The 22,810-nt window shown below is 38.1% G+C and overlaps 1 protein-coding gene across 4 annotated transcripts in view; it reads left to right on the top strand.

Annotated features, from left to right (window-relative positions):
• Nucleotides 1-22,810, top strand: part of LOC108700989 (regulatory-associated protein of mTOR) — a 213,262-nt gene that overhangs the window by 105,348 nt on the left and 85,104 nt on the right. For all 4 annotated transcript variants that reach the window (XM_018235081.2, XM_018235080.2, XM_018235083.2 and 1 more), the window contains exons 4-5: nucleotides 12,569-12,727; nucleotides 20,280-20,426. In XM_018235081.2, coding sequence (XP_018090570.1) covers nucleotides 12,569-12,727; nucleotides 20,280-20,426 — 306 coding nt within the window. The remainder of the gene's footprint in view (nucleotides 1-12,568; nucleotides 12,728-20,279; nucleotides 20,427-22,810) is intronic.

Genomic DNA, 22,810 nt, shown 5'->3' with positions numbered 1-22,810 from the left:
GTGGCGTAAGTGGGTCCGTGGTAGGAGATTTCAGAAGTGTATTTGCCATTTTCCACACCTTACGTAGGGAGCTGATGGGGGGGGGGGGAAGTAATGACTGAGATGTAGTGACAGAGTTCCCTAGGATCCAGGTTATTAGTGAAACCAGTTAAATGAGCCCAAAGTGAATGTAGCACCCTGTGATGCGAACCTTCCACCCATGTAGTGAGGTGGGACAGTTGCGCTGCCAGATAAAATAGATACATATCTGGAAGGGCCAAACCAGCTTTGTTTTTAGCACACATTAGTGTTTCAAGCTTTAGTCTTGGCCTGGAATGAGCCCACAACAGTTGTCTAAATATAGCATTAAGTTTAAGAAAATAGGATTTTGGTATCCATATAGGGGCTTGCTGTAGTACATAGAGTAAAGCTGGCCATAGACGCAAAGATCTGATCGTATGAATCGAGGATTCGTACGATATTCGTACCGTGTGTGGAGAGTCCTGACATTTTTCGTCCGGCGGGGATCGGTCGTTTGGTCGATCGGACAGTTTAGAAAATTTCTGTCTGCTGCCGATAATATCTCTGCGTTTATTGCCGATCGTACGATTTTCAGTGGGAGACTGTCACTAGCTTTGGTTGGACATAGATATCGTACGATTGCTGTCAGGGGTAGAACATTGCTGATCTGTTCTTTAACTAATCTGACTGGTAAGACTTTGATCTGAATGGTTAGTGGCGGGTCGGGAGATGGGAAAGTCCGATCGTACGATGATTCGTACGATTGGATCTTTGCATCTATGGCCAGCTTAAACTTGGGCAAAATAATCATTTTTATAAGATGGACCTGCCCTGTGGGGCCTACCGGGAGGTTAGCCCAAGATTTAAGCTTTTGGGATAACCAATCATTCAACGGGTCTAAGTTAAGGGTTAAGTAGTGTTGGGGGAGGGCTGTGACCTTAACTCCTAAGTAAGTAAATTCGGGGACTACTTTAAAAGGAAAGGTAGTCATTCTTCTTCCTCTGTAAGCGGGTCTAGCATAAGGGCAGTGGATTTGGATTTATTGATTACCAGCCCGGATACAGCACGGAAGTCTGCTAAGACCTTTAGGACATTGGTTAGTGAGTCCCCTCTGTCCCCCAGATATAAGAGTGTATCATCCGCGTATAATTGAATACGATCCTCCCTGTTACCCAGAACGAACCCCGTTATATTGTTATGACATCTGATGAGGCAGGCAAGGGGCTCAATAGCCAAAGCGAATAGTAGAGGGGAGACTGGACCGCCCTGCCTAGTACCTCGGTAGAGACGGAAAGAAGGGGTAGACATATTACTTGTTTTTATAGATGCAGTGGGAGCGTTATACAATAATTTAACTAGATTGATGTAATTTGGGCCAAATCCGAATTCTTTTAATAATTGCCAAAGATACGGCCACTCAACAGTGTCAAACACCTTGGCATTGTCCAGTGCAACCACAGTCCTCTGACCCAGGTTGTCATGGGGGAGGGAAAGGTTAGTGTAGAGTCTACGGATATTCAGAGCCTTGGATTTGCCTGGCATAAAACCAGTTTGGTCTCCATGGACCAGGTGATGAATTACTTGGCTAAGACCTTTGCTAAAATTTTTACATCGGTTGTAAGTAGTGAGATTGGGCAATATGCGTCACAGTGTTTGGGATTTTGTAATAACTTTAAAGAAAGTTCAATAAACCTTTTTTATTTTAGGCAAGTTTGTTTAAAAGATATTTACAAAAGAGTCAGCATAGAGATGTGTCAGTTATCATGTAAATTCACATAGGGCATGAGTAGAATACCTTTATACAATGAGGAGTAATATACAGTATTAGGTTGCACATGATACCGCATTGCATCAGATTCACAACTTACAGTACAGACAACAAACCACTATTTTTTATATTAGGGGCATTTTCCTCCTTCCTTGGAGAACATAGGGGGAAGTTAAATAATCCTAAAGAGATAAGCAGCTATAAGTATTATAAAAGATTATGCGGCATCAGAAATATGCAATAAATTATATTGATTACACATCTTGGATAGTATGTAGGCATGGGAATAGTAAACCACAAGAACCAATTGTGATGTATACATCACGAAAACACTGACTTAATCTCTCTGTGACTGAGACTGGAACTTGAAGATTATCCTTCCATTTTAGAACCTGGTGACAAAGTTGTTTATATAGTGGTGCACTGTACTGGGCATGTTGACCACCAACAGAATATAAAAGATGCAAAGATGTTTACAGCTTTGCAGTAAACTACAGATGATAAGGCAGTATCCCTGATGTATCCCTGATGTTCCTGAGCATCTACCACTAACATTTGTAAGGAGCAATTGCAGTTGGCAATCTCATTTAATTGCATTTTGTTATTCAGAATGCTTAGGACCTGGGGTTTTTCAGATAGGGGATCCTTCTGTAATTTGGATGGCCATCCCTTAAGTCTACTTAAAAATCATTCAAACAATAAATAAAATAGGATTGTTTTGCCTCCAATGGGAATTAATTACATCTAAGTTTGAATCAAGTACCAGGTATTTGTGTTATTACGGAGAAAAAAGAAATAATTTTTAAAAATGTATTATTGAATTATTTGATTAAAATGGAGTCTATGGGAGATGGTCTTCCCGTAACTCGGAGCTTTCTGGATAACTGGTTTCTTGATAACAGATCCCATACCTATATACTGAAGCCTAGGAGAGGAGTGGTACTATTATATATATCTAATATTGGTGCTGCATCGACATGGTAATAGAATTATAATTATAATTCCCCCTGAATCGAGCAAGTTAAATAAATAAAATGACAATTTGCAATATTTGTGGCCTGTATAGGCAGGTAGCCTTGATGTGTTGTCAGCTTATTTGTATTCCCATCTATACCTCTCTGCTCCTCGAATATTAATTTAGCACCTCCCACACTAGGTACCTTATTGCTTACCTCTGAAATTGATGGATTAACCTCATGCTCTGCTAAAGATTGGGCAAAATACTACACTCTGAAAGATGTCAAGCCTTAAGTGTTCCTTCTCCTTGGAGCTAGTTTTCTGATTTTTGCCATCCAAGTTAATTTGATATCACTTGGCCTAAGATGTTCTCACCACAACAAAATTATCAGATGTATTAGTCAGACTGACAAATGTAAGATAAGAGGAAAGAAGGAGCCAGAAGTGAGACCTTGTTCATTTATTTCCAGCTGTGCTGTGAATGGGTTAACATAGATTTTACGTTCGCTGTGGCCTTGGTTACTGAGCACTTGATGTGTCTTTGAAGCAATCTGTAGTTTGCTGTAACAGACACGCCTGTCTTACACTAGGCCGAATCTGAATGTATTCGTAAGTGTTACTCCGTTACAAATCTTCTTAGCAGTAAAATAATTGAGAAAATTGAAAAGCATGGGCAGTGTGGAAAGAGTTTTAATTAGGCACAGATACCGCAGATCAGTACCCTCTACCTAATTGTCTGCAAGCCTTATTCAGGGTTTGTTTTGAACTTCTGTGGCAATGGAAGCTATTGGACTGAATAAAACAGAAAAAGAGGGAGAAGCAGTGTATAAGGTGTGAAGTCAGCATATACATTTTTTTCGCAGCTCTCTGATCTTTCTTTCTGCATTATACCCATTGCCGAGACTGGATTCTGTTTCTGTACAAATGCCATGATGGCTTTTTTAGCTATAGTTTAAAGGGGACCCCTCATCCAAAAAAAAAAATCATTCCAAATCCTATTTTGTCACGTTAATAATTAAATAATTTGAATTCATAATTATAGCAAGCAGGCAGGAGCCATTTTGTGGACACTGTTAGTAAGGCAAGCCTTGCATCATCTCGAAATCTTGTTTGTGCACCAGAATGGGGAACCTGATGTCCATTCCCATGTACTGGTTACACAATTAAATGGTAACGAGAGAGGGGGAATGTGAGGAATGCAGTTACATCTAGTTAATGCTGAATGAAAAGTAAGCAATTGCCTGCCCCACCTCTATGCCTAGTGGCAGGCAATATTTGATTGACAGCTGAGATTTTTAAATGAGTTTACAACAGCTATGAATGCTTTAATAAGAAAAATAATTAGGATTTCATGTTTAATTTGAAAGGCCTTGTTTTATACAGCTTTTTATGTCTGGATGACAGGACCCTTTAAATACATTGCTACTGAGTCAATTTATCATTATATTGATGATTGTTTTGCTGGATTTCTTCAGTTGTTTACTCCTGTGGGATAAAGATGAGTTTTTACTGTTTAGAGCAGTGTTTAATAACCAGTTTTTTAACCTGGCTCTAATCAGCTTTCATTAGTCGATACCAGGCTCTCTCAACTGAAACATCTCCCAAATTGCGCTACCCAAAAACACTTACATTGTGTAGTTTTTTTTTTTGTAAAAAAGACAGTGTTTTAAATTATTATTCTAGTACAGAGAGACTTAGCACAGAAGAATTCGCTAAAGCATCATCACATTTATAATTGTGCAAGTTGTGTCCCTGCATACATGTATGATGCCGTTTTAAAAATGTCTTTTGCAAATCAGGTTTTCAGTTTTGTGCAATCGTTCTCGTGCTGTCATTGAGAATATTCTTGAATGGGCTTCTCTGATAGAAGTAAACTGTCCATGCAAGAGATGACAGTTGATGACTGTGATGACTGAATTAGCACCATATTTGCCATATTTGTAAAGAATCAAACCAAATTTTTCCCCAATTAATATCTGATCAAGGCTTGGTGACTATAAACTCTTGAGTGATCTGGCAAATTATGCCCAGAACCATCATGTTTTGATGTCACAATCAGACCTTTAAACTATAATAACTTAAGATCATATATCTGCAATATTGCATTTGGCAAATGCAGTGATAATGCTGTGCCATTAGTAGACACCCTATATCTTCAGAGAGACTAGGTGAGATAATAAATATAGGCAACAAGGTGGGTGCTAGGCTTGTAAAGGGGTGGTTCACCTTTAAGTTAACTTTAGTATGTTATAGAATGGCTAATGCTAAGCATATTTTCAATTGCCCTTAATTTTTTTTAATAGTTTTTGAATTATTTGCCTTCTTCTTCAGACTCTTTCTAGCTTTGAAATGGGAATTATTGACTCAATCTAAAATACTAATACACTGTAAAGCAACAAATGTAATGTTATTGCTTCTTTTTATTACTACTTTTTGTATTTATTCAGGCCCCCTCCTATTCATATTCCAGTCTCTACATTCAAATCAATTCATGGTTGCTAGGGTAAATTGGACCCCAGCAACCAGACTGCTGTGATTGCAAACAACAACCACAAATTATAAAATATGAAAACTACTTGCAAATTTTCTCAGAATATCACGCTCTACATCATATTAAAAGCTTAACCCGTACCCTGTTATTTTGTCCTAAATGCGAACATTTAGGGCCCAGCAGTTTTTAGACCTTTTGTACTTCTCTTTAAGGGCCTTTCTGGGGGGTCTTTTAATTTACCCAGGAAAACAATATATCGATTTTTTCAGGATAAAATGTCTAAATATGCTAGAATTCTGGTGTAACTCCACTTCTGTACAAAGATATAGGCTTCTAAGTGTCTAATAAAATGAAAAAAAATCATGTTTCATATAGTACAATTACATATATCAGAAACATAATTTAGTTTATGTACCAGAACACAGCAGATTTGGAAAGTGATATGTCTCCTGAATGGGCCAATACCAAATATATATAGTTTTATGGAGATTTCTTGTATAGCTCAAAATCTCCAAGCAGTACACTACCAAATTTCCAAAGCATCACTCCACAAAATGGCATGCTTCTGATTTCAAGGCCAAACACTCCACTAACAGTAGGTTTACCCTTGAAAACTACGCATTATTAGAAACAGCAGATTCTGGCAAATAAAAAATAGGTAAATCTATCTATGAATTGCAAACAATCAAGTTGCAATTTTTTCCTAAAGTTATAATTTTTTTTATAGAAATCTGGGAATTTTTTTAAAAAATACTTCAAAACTTCCAATCTACAGCATCATATCTTCCACACATCAGTAGGTACCAACGTAAAACACCCTAAATATGATTGCCAGGAGTCGACAGAACAGTTTGATAGGTTTACCTAGGCATGTGGCATATATGGGCCCCAAATGCGCTATTATGTAATTACAGATACTGCAATATCATGGTATAAAAAAAGTACATTCACCCCAGAAAACCATATATTTTTGGAAAGTACACATTCCTCCGATTCAAAATTGGGTATGCATGTCTTTCTACTCCAAAGCACCAAGCCACAAACCTTAAATAAATCTGGCAATTTTGATGACATTCCCAAAAATCACCTCAAAATTTCCACCTTGCAGCATCGTGTTTCCCACATACTTTTATGTATCAAGACAAATCACCCCAAATTTGAAAGCCTGTGTCCTCTGTTTTATGCCTAATATGTATAGGTTTACCTAAGCACATGGCATATAGGGGTCCCAAAATGAAGACCCCCATATGGTCTTTCTTTTCAGGTACTGCAAAATTAACACATTTACAAAGTTTGGGGGGGGGGGCAAAAGTAGAAAAAAAAGTATGTTCACCCCAGAAAACCATATATTTTTGGGAAAGTACACATTTCACAGAATCCAAATTGGGTATGCATGTCTTTTTAATCCAAAGCATCAAGCCTAAATGTGGCGATTTTGGTGACATTTCCAGAAATCACCTAAAAACTTTCACCTGCAGCATCTTATTTCCCACATATTATTAGGTATCAAGATAAATCACCCCAAATATGAAAGCCTGGGCTCCTGAACAGTTTGATTCCCAAAGTACATATCTTTAGAAAGTACACATTCTGACGAATCCAAAATGGTTAATTATGTCTTTCTACTCCAAACTACTCAACCTACGCTAAAAGCAGCGGTTTTTATTAGATTTCTGAAAATCGCCTAAAAATATTGCAATTAGCCACATTTTTCTCACCCAACGTCTTACATGTAATTGTAAAACACCCTAAATATTGATGCCAAGGGTCTACTGAACAGTTTGATGCCCAATATGCATAGATATACCAAAGCAGGTGGGCATGTGTGGAACCCAAATAAAAATAGTGCATATCAATTTTATCGGCTGCCAATTTACTTTCTGTGAATAAAGACCCTTACTGTGTATTATGTGCTGTAAAACCCTGTAACTGTTCAAAGACCCCAAAAAAACATATATTTTTGTTAAGTACATATTCTGACGAATCCAAAATTTCTAAAAAAAATGTTGTACTACAAATGATCAAAGTGCAAACCACGTAAATCAATGAAATAACTGATCTGTCAGCATGGTTACATAGTTACATAGTTAAATTAGGTTGAAAAAAGACAAAGTCCATCAAGTTCAACCCCTCCAAATGAAAACCCAGCATCCATACACACAACCCTCCATACTTTTAATTAAATTCTATATACCCATACATATACTAACTATAGAGCTTAGTATCACAATAGCCTTTGATATTATGTCTGTCCAAAAAATCATCCAAGCCATTCTTAAAGGAATTAACTGAATTAGCCATCACAACCTCACTGTCCTGACTGTGAAGAACCCCCTACGTTGCTTCAAATGAAAGTTCTTTTCTTCTAGTCTAAAGGGGTGGCCTCTGGTACGGTGATCCACTTCATGGGTAAAAAGGCCCCATGCTATTTGTCTATAATGTCCTTTAATGTACTTGTAAATTGTAATCATGTCCCCTCGCAAGCGCCTTTTTTCCAGAGAAAACAACCCCAACCTTGACAGTCTACCCTCATAATTTAAGTCTTCCGTCCCTCTAACCAATTTAGTTGCACGTCTCTGCACTCTCTCCAGCTCATTTATATCCCTCTTGAGGACTGGAGTCCAAAACTGCACTGCATACTCCAGATGAGGCCTTACCAGGGACTATGAAGAGGCATAATTATGTTTTCATCCCTTGAGTTAATGCCCTTTTTTATGCAAGACAGAACTTTATTTGCTTTAGTAGCCACAGAATGACACTGCCCAGAATTAGACAACGTGTTATATACAAAGACCCCTAGATCCTTCTCATTTAAGGAAACTCCCAACACACTGCCATTTAGTGTATAACTTGCATTTATATTATTTTTGCCAAAGTGCATAACCTTGCATTTATCAACATTGAACCTCATTTTCCAGTTTGCTGCCCAGTTTTCCAGTTTAGACAAATCACTCTGCAAAGTGGCAGCATCCTGCATGGAACCTATAGTTCTGCACAATTTAGTATCATCTGCAAAAATAGAAACAGTACTTTCAATGCCCACCTCCAGGTCATTAATAAACAAGTTGAAAAGCAAGGGACATAGTACAGAGCCCTGCGGTACTCCACGAAACAACACTGGTCCAATTAGAAAATGTTCCATTTACCACCACTCTTTGTAGTCTATCTTTTAGCCAGTTCTCTATCCAGGTACAAATACTATGTTCCAGGCCAACATTCCTTAATTTAACCAGTAACCTTTTATGTGGCACTGTATCAAATGCTTTAGCAAAGTCTAAGTAAATCACATCCACTGCCATCCCAGAATCGAGGTCTCTACTTACATTCTCATAAAAAGAAATTTAGTTAGTCTGGCAAGATCTATTACGCATAAAACCATGCTGACACAAACTCATAGTATTATGATTTGCTATGAAGTCCAGTATCTTATTCTTTATTAACACTTCGAAAAGCTTTCCTACCACTGACGTCAGACTAACTGGCCTATAGTTTAGAGGCTGAGAACGGGATCCTTTTTTGAATAGAGGCACCACATTAGCAATTCGCCAGTCTCTCTGCACTATGCCAGATCTCAATGAATCCTGGAAAATTAAGTAAAGAGGTTTGGCAATCACAGAGCTAAGCTCACTAATTACCCTGGGATGAATACCATCTGGCCCCGGACCTTTGTTAATCTTAACATGTTCTAGTCTCTTTTGAATTTCTTCATGTGTGAACCATGCATCATTAGTTGTATTACTGGAATTGGGACTGTTAAGAAGGAAACCTTCACTTACTGGTTCCTCATTTGTGTAGACGGTTAGCGGTTAGAATGCTTGATCCAATATTAACTCTGGGAAATCTAAAGTTTTTAGGGGAATAACGAGGGAAACTGATAAATTGAAGAACTAAAGAAAAAAAAAGTAAAACAACAATATATGTGTGTACTTGTGTATGCATGTGTGTAAAGCTCTAAAAAGTGTGTAAATGTGTGTATATGTGTATGTGAGTGTGTAAATATAAATATGTGTAAGAGTGTGTGAGTGTACAAAAGAAAAAAAAATAGAAAAGCAAAAAACCTACCTTTAGTAAAATGTGTAGTGTGTCTGTGTAAATTCATGTGTGTGTTTAAATTAGTAAAGAAAGGCCACTTACCATTTCTGTGGGTGGGGGAGTCTTTGGCAGCTTTGGAGGGTCCAGGATCACTGACAGGAAGTGAGTGGGCGGCACTGGATCGGGTCCCACGATGTCCTGTCAAGTGCCTGCGCCATGTAAAGATGGCATGTATGAAAGTCGGGTCCTGCGACAATCGTGTCGCAGGACCGAGGTGGCAGGCCCCTTGGCTCGTTGCCTAGGGGGTAGGGGACTTGCCAGACTTACCTGCACGGCAGCAAAATCCGCCAGTGCAGCAATGGAGCCCTTGAAAGTGCAGCATGTAGGTACTACGTTCTTGGCAGTCAGAGAATTTTCCTGCTAGCACATAGTACCTACGTGCTTGGCAGTTAATGGGTTAAAGGTGAACAACCCCTTTCCAAACTCTTTTTTCAGTTCAGTTGTTCCCCAGAAATAAAGACTTTTTTCATTATTTTCCACTGTTTTGCCTCTGCCTCTGATGTTTGTCTGGCAGCTCATTAATTTAAGCGCAGACTTTAAACATTTTTGAAACATTTAGTTGATACATTTTTCAGCAGCATCTCTGGAGTATTAGCAACTATTGTATCAATTCCGACAGCTGTCTTTAATGAATTGGAACATTCTGGATAACAGATTTCTGTATGACGGATACCATACCTGCATCTGAAACAATGTAGCAGAAGTCAACTGATGTAAGACCTGGTGGAGGATTTACTTCCTTCACAAGGTACAGTTAGAACAGGTGTGCATGCAGAAAACAACAACAATAAATAATGCTTTCAGTCTGGAGTTACATTTACAGATAACGTTAAAGTGATTAAGCTTTTTTAAATTAATGTATGATGGAAATTTGCTAAGAATTATATATTTGTCCATTAGCACTGGGGTCCTGGGTTCAAGTCCCAGCCACTGGTCTGCTAGGAGGATGTGTTATCTCTGTGTCTGCGTTGTTTTCCTTCCACACTCCAAAACATACAGACGAGTTAATTGGCTCCTGTCTAAATTGTCTATAGTTTATGTGAGTGTGAGAGAGTTTTTAGATCGTAAGCTCCTCTTGGGTAGGGACCGATGTGAATGATGTGTCATTTCTTTATTGAGCTACAGAAATGTGGCTCTATATAAATAACACGAAGTAAAAATTATGCAAAAACTTGTTGGATGGAGATGCCCTGCAGAAAATTCAGATATGTGATGTGAACAAGAAAACCATGAAAAAAAAATCTGTTTTGCCTAGATCTGAGCAGTAAAAAAACTACACTGAATGAAACTGAAAGAAATACATCTCATGAAGAGCTTTTAGATTTTTAGGGGGTTATTTACTAAACTCCGAATGCAAAAGTCAGGAAAAATTTGTGATTTTTTTGTTATAAAATCACATTTTTCGTAATTTATTAAACCCTGAGGATGGAAAAGTCTTATATATTGCATATAAGTCAATGGGAAAAGTCCCAATGATTTTTTGATGTGTGCTGGGTTTCATGCAAAACCTCAAAGTTTTCAGGTGAAAATTCGGGAAAAATCGTAAAATTTGTTAAAATCATATGAAAAAACCCAAAAATATTTACCCGCAAAGCAAATTTTCAGGAGAATTTAATAATAAATAAGCGTAAAAAACCTGAGCATATTTGATCGGAGTTTGTAGCAGAAAATATTGAGATAAATTCGGACTTTGATAAATAACCCCTTAGTGTCAAGTGACTGAGGGCATGCATTTGCAAAAAATTACTATGCAGTGACATTGTAACAGCTGTTCTTTTAGATCATCAGTAAATTGGATAAGCAGTTAATTTGGCAGGCCACCTTGCAAATTGCAACTTGATTGTGAAATTCACAGGAAAGTCTAAACTTTGATAGTCAGTTCTAGGCAAACTATTTCGTTTGGAGGGGTGCTAGGATCATTGGATTCCTTATAGAGTCATTTTCATTAGGTACCAACAATGGTTGAATTGGCTCCTGCACAGTAACCCATAGAAACTATGGGTAGAACAATGAAAGCAAAAATGTGATCAGTTGCCCTGTCCTAGAATAAATTTGTCCCTCTCCTGTCATTCCCCTGCAGGCTCAAGTCAATGCTATTATGTTACTATTCATGTCCATCCATGTCCTATTAGCCAAGTTTTAGGTTTATTGCAGCTTAAATCCCTTCTGTTTTCTCTCTCCACTTTATTCTTCATTCTGACATTAAAGCAAATTGCTGGGTTCAAGGACATGTCCTGGAACACACTGAAGTGCTTTTACCTACATCTGCAAACCAAACTGAACGTGGACCATACAGGGGATTGTATTCTTTAAACAGCAGATGTAGACAACACTGTAATTGTGGTACGAACAATGTACCCTATACCTGATATACTTTGCAATGTCAGTGTGTCAGGTGAGGGAATTTGTTTGTGTGTTTACAGCATGCCCACTTTCATTAATGTTTTAATAATGTTAACACGTCTGGGAAAAAATAAACACATTAACTTGAACATGCATCTTTAAATAACTAGGAATGTACATTCTTGCTTCCATATGCATTAGTGAATTTTAAGGCAACTCCCCTGTGCAGCAGAAAAAATGTAGAGGTGTTGGTAGGTGGGTCAGTTATGAATTCTGATGAATGTACTGGAGGGGGATTAGCCTAATCCGGGGATCATATTGGCAGCGTCACAATACTAAGGAATTCAGGAATGAGGAAAGTACTCTTCATGCAGCATTTCTTTCTTTAATTGCTATTTAGGCGCCACCGACAAAAAAGTTGCCATGCGTAGCGTAGGAGAAATTTTTTGACCACGTCCATTTTTTGACCACACAGGTTATGAAAGTTTGAGGTTTTTTTTTTCCAGTTTTCCAGTTTTTTAATGAAGGTAATTGCACTTTAAGTTGTGAGTCTAGCTTTTCCCAAGGGACCTTTTATCTTATATTGTTACAATTACTTATTTGCTTATCTCGAAATTGTTACAAAAGTATCTCATCTGCAGCTGTGGCTGTTGTGGGCTCTCTGCCAAAAGCCAGTTAAGTTAGAAACTTTGTTGGCTGTTCAGTGCAAAGTGCAGAGAAAAATGACTTTCCAGTCAAAAGAGGGACTGTCCCTGTAAAAATGGGACAGTTGGGAGGTATGCTACTGCACTGGCACTAAGGTCTTTCTACATAGAGACCTTAATTGTTCAAATTTTCAGAAATTACTAATAATTATTAAAGTTGTGTATTGAAGAATCTGTTCTACAATCTTAGTAAAACTACCCTTTCTTTCCCAGGCTAGGTACAAACAGAGTCTGGATCCAACTGTGGATGAGGTGAAAAAACTCTGCACTTCTCTGAGAAGGAATGCAAAGGAGGAAAGAGTGCTGTTCCATTATAATGGGCATGGTGTTCCCCGACCTACAGTCAATGGAGAAATCTGGGTGTTCAATAAGGTAGGTACAAATGAATAAGGAGTTAGGCTGGTTACACATAGGGGCAGATTCACTAACCGGTAAAAAGTCGCCTGCAACTGCTTCGCACCCATCGCTACACTTCTCCACACAAAAATTCACTAATTCATTAAAATGTGGAGTTTCATTGTGGGCGCCGAACGCTGGCGACTAGAGGTCTTGCAATCAGGTTAATTTGCATACGGCAGGAAATTTAAAGTTGAATGGACATCTTTATGTTATATGTTGCAGCAAATATATTACATTTCCACTGTTAATTACACATGTCCAGGGAACCTTAATAAAGACAATAGAGTTGTTATAATGCCCTACACATGAGCCCACTGTATAGTTCTATATGTTAGAAAATGTATGGGGGAAACCGGTTGCCCAAAAAAACTTTTTTCAGGACTTTTGCAGACTATCACTCTGAACAAAGAAAAATACGCCAACCAGGGCCGGAACTAGGGGTAGGTAGAAGAGGCACCTGCCTAGGGCGCAATGAAAGGGGGGCGCTGGGCAGGTACCTGTCTTCTGCCTACCCCTAGTCAATGTTATCTACTCTCCCTCCCCTATGGCTCTTTCTCCTCCCCTCCGCCTCTTTTTTCCCTCCCTCTCCGTTTGGCACTCGTCCCTCCCTTTCCCTTACCCTCTGGCACTCTCCCCTCCCTCTCGTGGTGCTTTGCGCATGTGTGCTCACACTGCATTCGGGTACGGAGGGCAGCGAGGTGGCCGGCCGGGTCGCCTAGGATTGGCCCTGCACTGACGCCAGCGTTTTTTAAACGTTGATGCTTTTTCCACTCAGAATATGATGTAAGTAACAGAAGATTGAGGAATGAGGAAGATCTATGCAATGAGCGCTAGCGCCTATCTCTTTCGCTAGCGCTGTGCCTTTTAATAAATTGCCGATGTCCCTGCAAACATCGGCCCTATAGTAAATCTGCCCCTTAGGCTAAAAGGTTGGTTTTGATGGTTATGTCTCTTTTTCCAACCTCATCTACTATGTTACTATATTTCTTTTATTTGTAACTCAACACGTGTCTCCGAGATGTATACAAGAAAAAAAATTGTATATATATATATTTACATAGCAACAGGCAATGCCCAAAAAGCAGTGTTATTGTAACTAATGCAGACCTGTTGAGTGGAATTTCTCAAGCTTGTGAGGCTTATGGCACACACATCTTAGCTGTTAGAACCTAAAATTTCTTTCTTCATTATACATTTTTTATACCTTTTACATTTATTTTTACAATCCTACCAACCCCAAGGCATTTGAATGAATGTTTTATTGTGAGTTTTATTACACTTTTTCCAAATTTAATTCTGAAATCTTGTACTATTCTTATAATTGTGCCTGTTCGTTATTTGCAAATTAAACTTTCAGTAAACATACAATATAGGAGTCAGAATTTAAAGGCCCACGTTGCAGGAATGCTAATGGCTGAAGTCAGTGGTTGATTCAGTATTTGGAACATAAGGAATTACTCAAAATTTAACAATAGAGATGTTCGGGTCAGGAACAACTCAACCTGCACCTGATTCTAGCCTGCATATCCTTAACACGCAACAGACCCTAATCAACATATTGCCATTGTACGACCCGTTCCCAACCCAAAACTGTGTCTTCTCATTCTGTGCACTACTTCTATGCATGTATCTGGTTCCAAGACAGGGAATCCTCAGGAGCAGAGGCAGAATGGACTTCACTCAATGATGACCAAAATTTCAACTCACCCAACTGTAAAGTGTTTACCTTCTTCCCCTGCCTCCCAGGGTTCTCTGTGAATACTCCCACGCTTAGAATACAAGCTCCACTGGAGAAGGGACTAATACAAAATATGTGTAATCTCTTTAAAGCTCTGACTGAAATCAAGTAGTATCTGTTCTTATCAGTTTGGGGTAAGATGCTAGTCTCCACTGTGAGGATAGAGAACTGCTTGATCCTCTGAGGCAACTGAGGTGCTGGAAGATTGCAGTAAACTGGGAAACTGTGAAGATTTGACAGTGGTACACTTTGCCCTTTTGCCTTGTGGCTAAGGCATTCCACCCTGTAGAACTGAGGTGGCTCACAGCCACTCTTTTTCAGCTTTTATTTGTTTATTTATTATTAATTATGGGTTGTTACCTGCACTATTGATTTAGTTTTTTGTACGTCACACACACTTACATAATTAGTGAGCTGGGGCAAACACTTATGCACATGCATGTGAGCCAAAATGGGCACTAATAGATCCCACACTCTGGTTGAGAGCCCTGGGAGTGAGCTCCCGGTTCGTGTTATATACCAGCAGCTTAAAGGAGAACTAAAATCAATATTTATAAAAATGCCATATTTTATTTGAACTTACTGCATGCAGACTAAAGGTTCATCAGTAATGATGCAGGTCTTCAAAGTTGTCACAGGAGCTATCTTTGATTTTTTTTTAGGAACGTCAGTGTCACCGAACATGCTCAGTGCAATGAGTATCAACTAGGACAATGGGTATCTACTAGGAGAATCTTCAGAGGCACTGATCTTTACTCCTAAAAGGCATTTGTTGCCCTGAGCTGGTACAGAACCCCAAAACACAATGTGCAACCTATTCTGCCCTACTGTTTAAGCTTTAGTGATCCTTCAATAATTTCATAGTGAGCACAATGATTGTAATGAGGAATATTTTATCTTCTGTAACTTAACACAGCATATATTGATTTATAGTGGCAAGAGATCATTAGAAGCAACTATTTGTTCTCAGGGCTTTAGTGACAGGGGCAGTAGACCCAGAACAGACTTTCTGTTTCTGTATATATGAAAACCAAATCATGGATTCCAAGGCATGGATGATGGAGGCCCTTAAAATGATTGTCTTTGGAGCACAAGATTGTCTTTGGAGATCTTGTTTGCAGCTAAATTCCAGACTTAGTGTTATCACAGCTACCAATCATTTTTATTTTTCCGTGAGTCCTGTTTATTTTTTGTTTCTCTCCCTTTCAGAGATGTGGGCGGTTGTCCATTTGATGCTCTATAAGTAATGCTATTGATGTTTTATTGAAGAACTGGTACAGCATTTACATAGGCTGCGTAGCTTCTATCCTCCTCATCTTCTCTGATCTTTAGCTGCAATATTTAATGATACACACAATATACTCTAGTGTAACTGCATGCTATGAATGTAAATTAGCAGGTCTTTGGATTATGAATTAAAACCCATGATGACTTGGGTAAGTGGCAGAGATATGCTAACTGATTGCAGGCTGTTGATACACCATCTGTCGGACCATTAATAATGGAGAATTCCTGTCCTGGAGTGCAGAGAATTTACTTGGCCCAGAGTTTCCCTTCAAACTGGAGCCCGGGGCGCTGAGTAACGTTACGTTGTTTCGTTAATGATTCCTGCTTTTAATTTGTACTCTTCTTCAAAGGTTTGGACTTTTTACACTATGCTTGAATGAGCATTACAATTAACCATTTGTTTGCTGAATTATGATATTACATTTTCAGGTACACCATTGTGCAGTACCAATGGTCTGGGGATATTGCATGCATTATTCCCAACAGGAAAACCTCTTCTTCTGCCACATAACCCACGCCAATACCCCTTTCTCAGCATGATATAAGCAGAAATGTATCTGAAAGTGTTGTAGTGTTTGCATTTCAGAAGTGTGTAAATCCTAGTCTATATGACCTTCCTCTGATTGCTGCTTCATTTCTGTATAGCATTTAAACACTACATTTCCCTATTACACATTTTCACCTAAATAACTTGTACTTTCTTTTGCTCTTCACCTATTCTTTTGTGCTCTCATTTCACCTGTTTTGGGGATATTGCCATTGTTCAATATCTATTATTTGCATTCACTTCAATTCTACCCTTAAATCTCTTAAACTCACATTTATTCAACTTAATCATTGGGAAAATGTGAAGGAGGCATTTTCCCTTGATTAAGCTGAATTGTAGCAAGTAATGTAATTTACTTGCTGCGATTCTAATGTTTTGGCCACCTGCACACTAAGTCAATCAGGCTGTTCCATTCAATGGTTCAGGCGCCAAAGATCAGGTCATACCACAGGTCTACAGATATCACTGTTAAGGCAGTTGCTGAAGGCAAGCTGAAGTTTGTCTACTATAATTTAGGGGGCCTTCAAAGAGCCTGCTAGCCAGATATCTGTTTGGGCAGATTTGGAAATCTTTTGGGTGAGGACTGTGCCAACATGTTAATTTGACTCTGATGTGTCCTAAAGTATCCAATTGTTTTTTCTTTAACTATGCCTGTTCGTGGATTCTGTCTTTTCTCTTTTATGAATTCCCTCCTCAAGCTATAGGTTTGAAAATCTCCTGGGTAAAGAAAGTGCCACTGCATTGATTCTGTCCTTGCCCAACTCTGTCCTTGATGCTCAGCCAGATATTGCTGACTCACTACAGCTTGCCTTTAGCAGAATGATTGCCTAAGCTTCATGTAATACACAAAAGCCATAAATATTTTGTAAATGATATCCTTATAAACGGTGACTAGTGATGTCATCAGTTATAAACGGTAGTGAGTAGTGATGTAATATTTGTCACATGACTTGCTAAAACTTGTGCATTATAATAAATAAAGTACCCCTTGTTGGAAAATATGAGGATATTAGATGTAACTTTGGCCTCCTGCTTTTATATGGTCATGGAACTCCTTGGTGACTTATAATATCCTTATATTTTACAATAGGGGTTCCTTTATTCACTATATTCAGGATTTTATTTGTTTGATCAGTTGTTCTGCTCAGAGGAGATTGCTATCAGAGAGTGACTTATACAGGCTTCTCTTGTTGCTGTTCAGGAACCCACAGATGTCATGGAGATAGTAATATGTAATAAACAGAGTTTTTAATACCCATTAGTTATGCAGAAAAACTCCCACTGACCCAAGTCGCTTAAAGGAACAGTAACACCAAAAAATTTAAGTGTTTTAAAGTAATGAAAATATCATGTAGTGTTGCCCTGCACTGGTAAAACTGATGTGTTTGCTTCAGAAACTCTACTATAGATCATATAAACAAGCTGCTGTGGAGCAATGGCGGAAATTGAAAAACGGCTAAATGGCACAGGTTAACGAATGGATAACAGATCACACCATTAGACAGACAGAGCTTATTTGCTATCTGCTGGGTAACCTGAGCCTTTTCTCCTTTGAATGGCTGCCCCCATTGCTACACAGCAGCTTATTTATATAAACAATAGTAGTGTTTCTTAAGCAAACACAGCAGTTTTACCATTGCAGGGCAACACTGCATTATATTTTCATTACTTTAAAACACTTTTATTTTCTGACGTTACTGTTCCTTTAAAGGGCACCTCTCAATTTGTTTTCCCCACTAGAGGTGTGGGCTACTAGAGCCCACACTCTAGTTGGGGGAAACAATAGGATTTAAAAAAAAAAAAAAAAGCCAGTGGCAGGCTTGCCCACACTTGAGGATATTCCTGGTGTGGGCAGCTGTGTTGTATAGTGCACATGCACAAGCAAATTAATTGACTCAGTATTGACTACAGTGACTTACTTTATGCGCAAACCCAGTTACCTAAACTGAGGCCTGATTCATTCAACATTATTGTAGTTCAAAAATGTTGATAATTTTAGCTTTTACATTGCCAGATCCCTTATGCTAAGGAGTGTTTTTGCCATATGTGCATGAATGTAATTGTAAAACACTGTACAATCTTACAAAGTACATACAGGACGGTCAAGTAACATAATAAATACAATAAATATATACAAATACACAGAATTTAAGTGCCATTTGGTAAGAGACAGTAGGAAGGAGGTCCCTGACCAGTAGAGTTTGCATTCTAAATGGGTGGATAACATACAGGCACAAATTGGAAGAGAAAAGTGCACAAGGTTAAGGCATTGTCCCTTAAGTGCCAGGATTAGACTAATGTTCTAGTGTTCCAAAAGGTAGAATCTGAGTTTTGTTTTGTTTTTTGTTTTTTTTGTTTTTTTGGGAGATTGAGAGAGCACGGAGCAATACAGGGATGGAATTCCAGAGCTAATGAGCATCAAGATCGAAAGGTTTAAAGGAATAGTTCAGTGTGAAAATAAAAACTGTGTAAATAGATAGGCTGTGCAAAATAAAAAAATGTTTCTAATATAGTTAGTTAGCCACAAATGTAATATATAAAGGCTGGAGTGAACAGATTTTTTAATAAAACAGTTATTGTTCAGTGAGTTCAGTGAGTTTGCAATTGATCCTCAGCATTCACCTCAGATTCAAAAGCAACAGATATGACCCATGTGGCCCCCCCTCAAGTATCTGGTTAGTTACTGCCTGGTAGCCAGGGTAACCAGTCAGTGTAAATCAAGTGAGCTGAAAAGCAGGAAGTAGTGTTCTGATTGACATGTTATACATCAAATCACTCCAGCCTTTATACATTACATTATACATTATAGCTAACTAACTATATTAGAAACATTTTTTATTTTGTACAGCCTATCTATTTACCCAGTTTTTATTTTTACACTGAACAATTCCTTTAAAGGGGTTGTTCACCTTTGAATTAACTTTAAGTATGATGTAGAGAGTGATATTCTGCAATTGTTTTAATTGTTTATTTGTGGTTTTCGAGTTATTTAGCTTTTTATTTAGTAGCTCTCCGGTCTGCAGTTTCAGCAGTCCGGTTGCTAATGTCCAAATTACCCAAGCAACCATGCTTTGATTTGAATAAGAGACTAGAATATGAATAGGAGAGGACCGGAACTGAAAGAGGAGTAGCAATAACAAAAAATGTGAAGCTTTATAGAGCATTTGTTTTTTAGATGGAGTCAGTGAATCCGATTTGAAAGCTAGAAAAGTCTGAAGAAGAAAGCAAATAATGAAAAAATATTAAAAATAATTAACAAAGACCAATTAAAAAGTTGCTTAGGTTGGCCATTTTATAACATGCTACAAGTTAACATAAAGGTGAACCATCCCTTTAAGACAAGAGGTGGCAGTAGATTTGGATGGTGTGAAATGACTGTGGCTCTGAGAGGAGCGGAGGAGATAGGCGTGAAGAAATGTAATTAGGCAGAAGGATTTAATATGCTATGATTTGCTTAACAGGCACCCATGCTAAGGATTTAATTGGGGTTGTACATGTTCCCTCTTAGGAAAGAGCAGGTGGATTCTAGCAACAGAGTTTAAGATTCATTGCAGGGGAGAGATGTCGGGGAGACCAAGTTAGTAGGAGATTGCACGAGATAGGATAAGGACACGGATTAGTCTTTTGACTGTTATTTTTGAAAGCAAAGGGTGTCATAGCAATTTTGCAGAGGAAAATGCTGCAGGTTTTAGCATAGGTAATAAAAAACAAGTCTACTATTATGATTTGATCTGCAGCTAAAACATTGAAGTTTGAAATTAATTAGTAATCAATGTAAAAACATATTACAAAACTCAATATTGTTGCTTCTGTCTTCCCTGACAAAATGTGTAACTGCTGGAAAAATAAAGTTTAAAAAAAGTGTATTACCTTGTAAATAAGCCTACAATTAACTGATATACAGTACATTTACTTGCTTTTCTACAGTCTCTAAATCCAGTTCTTTCTTTCAGAATTACACACAGTATATTCCCCTTTCTATATATGACCTGCAGACCTGGATGGGAAGTCCGTCTATCTTTGTGTATGACTGCTCAAACGCAGGCCTCATTGTCAAGTCCTTCAAGCAATTTGCACTACAGAGGGAGCAGGAGCTTGAGGTGAGAAAGCAATCTATCAGTTACCAGCAGAACCTTTATCTGTTATATGCAAACAAATTATTTATCTATTCAGGCTGTCTTGGCAACCCTGAATATTCCCTTCAGCGTCTAAAGAACAAAAGAAATTATCAAGCACAGCTTTTTGCTTTTATTATTGGTGTAGGATGTTATGGTGGACAATGAGGCCATGGGGAATTAAGTCACAGTACAATAGCTTCGTACTGTGTTAGTTGAAGCTTATACTTAGCTAGAATATTTTTCATTAGACATAATGTATGGTAGCATAGGTCTAGTAAGTGCTGAATGAGCAGGGTAGGGGAAAAGTGATTCACATGTATTTTGTATGGGTCTGGTGCAATTCATTTAGGTAATTTACCTATTGACTGTGCATTACATAAATTTCACAGCTTGTATTCATTTTCTATTTGAAGTATATAAGCATGGAAAATGTAGCCGGTTGACCATGGCTATTCAATGGATCTTTTATAAAGCTTTGCGACAGGTCTGTATTGCTTGTGAGTAAGGGCCTCATTGAAAGCGATAATGCCAATAAAAAAGAGCTGCCTGTTTTTGTTACTGCCTATAGTAAACCATTTTATAGAATGAAAAGTATCATCAAGTGGTATTTTGCCTGTATTGTATAATGATCCCGGCTTATCAAAGATTTTACATCCTTGGGGAACATGCTGTCTCCAATTTTATTGATATCTGAGTCTGGGAGCACTAATTGACTTACTATGAGAGGGACCCTATCCTTGTGGAGCACATAGGTAAATGACCTGCACTTGTGTTAAGAGCTTGAATGATTTTAGGAGTGTTGTGGCAGGGAAAACATATGGATTCCTTTTAATGCCAACTGTAATACCGTCACACTGTTTATTTATCGACAAGCCTGAGTTGTGAGATTCAATATGCTCTTTGAAATGCAGGATGCGTAATTATGATGTGCTTGCCCCTTTACTATTTAAGCTGCGTTATCTTTTTACTTAATTGTGCATATCGTTAAGTGCGCAAGCGTCAGACCTAATTGTTTTAGATGGATGAAAAAAAAATCAAGTTTTAATTGACATCCAACTAATGGAAGGTGTGAAAAGTCGCTTTTGCTTTGATGATTTTTATTCACCAGCCTAAAGGTTCGGCATCTCTCTAGTAGTTATGATCCAGGCTTTCAAAGTTGTCACAGGAGTTTCCCATGTTGGATTTTGTGTCTGCGACATGCACATTGTGTTTTGAACAGATGTTGAGAAGCTAAGCTAAGGGGTCATCGCAATTCATCAAGCAGAAAGTGAGTTTTGCTGTATAAACTGACGCTATAGGGCTGTTTATTGAAGGAGGAAAATAAAGGGAGAAAGAAAATAGAAAGAATTTATATTAAGTTTATATGAGAAATACTCTGCAGTGAACAGATGTTACATGAGTATTTATCATGTCAAAGGGCATGGTCCCATTATAGCAGGTTGTCATACATTTAAATCTTGCAGTCTGGTTAAGTTACTATTTTATAGCTTGTATAGAGGGATGTCTAGAGAACTCCACTTCTGACTATAGATATTCTAGTTACAAACAGGATATGGTATAGAAGGTACAATTGTGCATGTTTATATTGTATTAATTAGGTGGAATGCATTATCCCCATTAAAGAGAAAGCAGGTAGTTCCCAGTGCTTCGACAGGTATTTGGTATATTAAAGATGCGGTTCTATCTATTTGGTGTGAGATTCCATTTATACATGAGCTTTCTAGCAATATGCAGGTGGCTCACACATTATGGTATAAGAGACGTTAATTGAAAGCTGAGATCCACTGTTTAGACGTGTTTGCTGTAATTCCCAAATTTCCATAAATTTGTATTTAACAGGTTTTGGGAACCAGTAGACATTTGTAAGGCATAGACATACCCTTCTTTTTTTTTTTGCTAGGGATTTTGAATTTGAATTTTGTATTTTTCCCAATTGGTCAGTGGTCTGTTGATTAGGTCAATCCATTTAATGGTAGAATTGAAGGTATTTATAGAACCTAAGAACTTAAGATTTAAGATGGTAGTTGTAGAGAAGGTGTTTCTGTTTTAAGTACAGTACGTAGAGAGACATAAGAGGTGATGGAAATGGTGAGCTATGCTGAAATTTACAAAGGATTAAAGGGGCGGTTCACCTTAAAGTTAACTTTTAGTATGTTATAGAATGGCCTATTCCTAATAACTTTACAGTTGATTATTTATTTCCTATTGTTATTGAATTATTTGCTTTCCTTCTGTGACTGTTTCGTATTTGGGGGTCACTGACTCCGGCAGCCAAAAGCCCTTGCTCTGTGAGGCTATAAATTTGTTGCCATTGTTACTTATCTTTCTATGCAGGCCCTCACCTATTCATAATTCCATCTTGTTCA

The sequence above is a fragment of the Xenopus laevis genome, chromosome 9_10L (assembly GCF_017654675.1).
Source record: "Xenopus laevis strain J_2021 chromosome 9_10L, Xenopus_laevis_v10.1, whole genome shotgun sequence".
NCBI classification, from domain to species: domain Eukaryota; kingdom Metazoa; phylum Chordata; class Amphibia; order Anura; family Pipidae; genus Xenopus; species Xenopus laevis.
The sequence above is the reverse complement of the archived record's forward strand: the minus strand, read 5'-3'. Positions and strand labels throughout refer to the sequence as shown.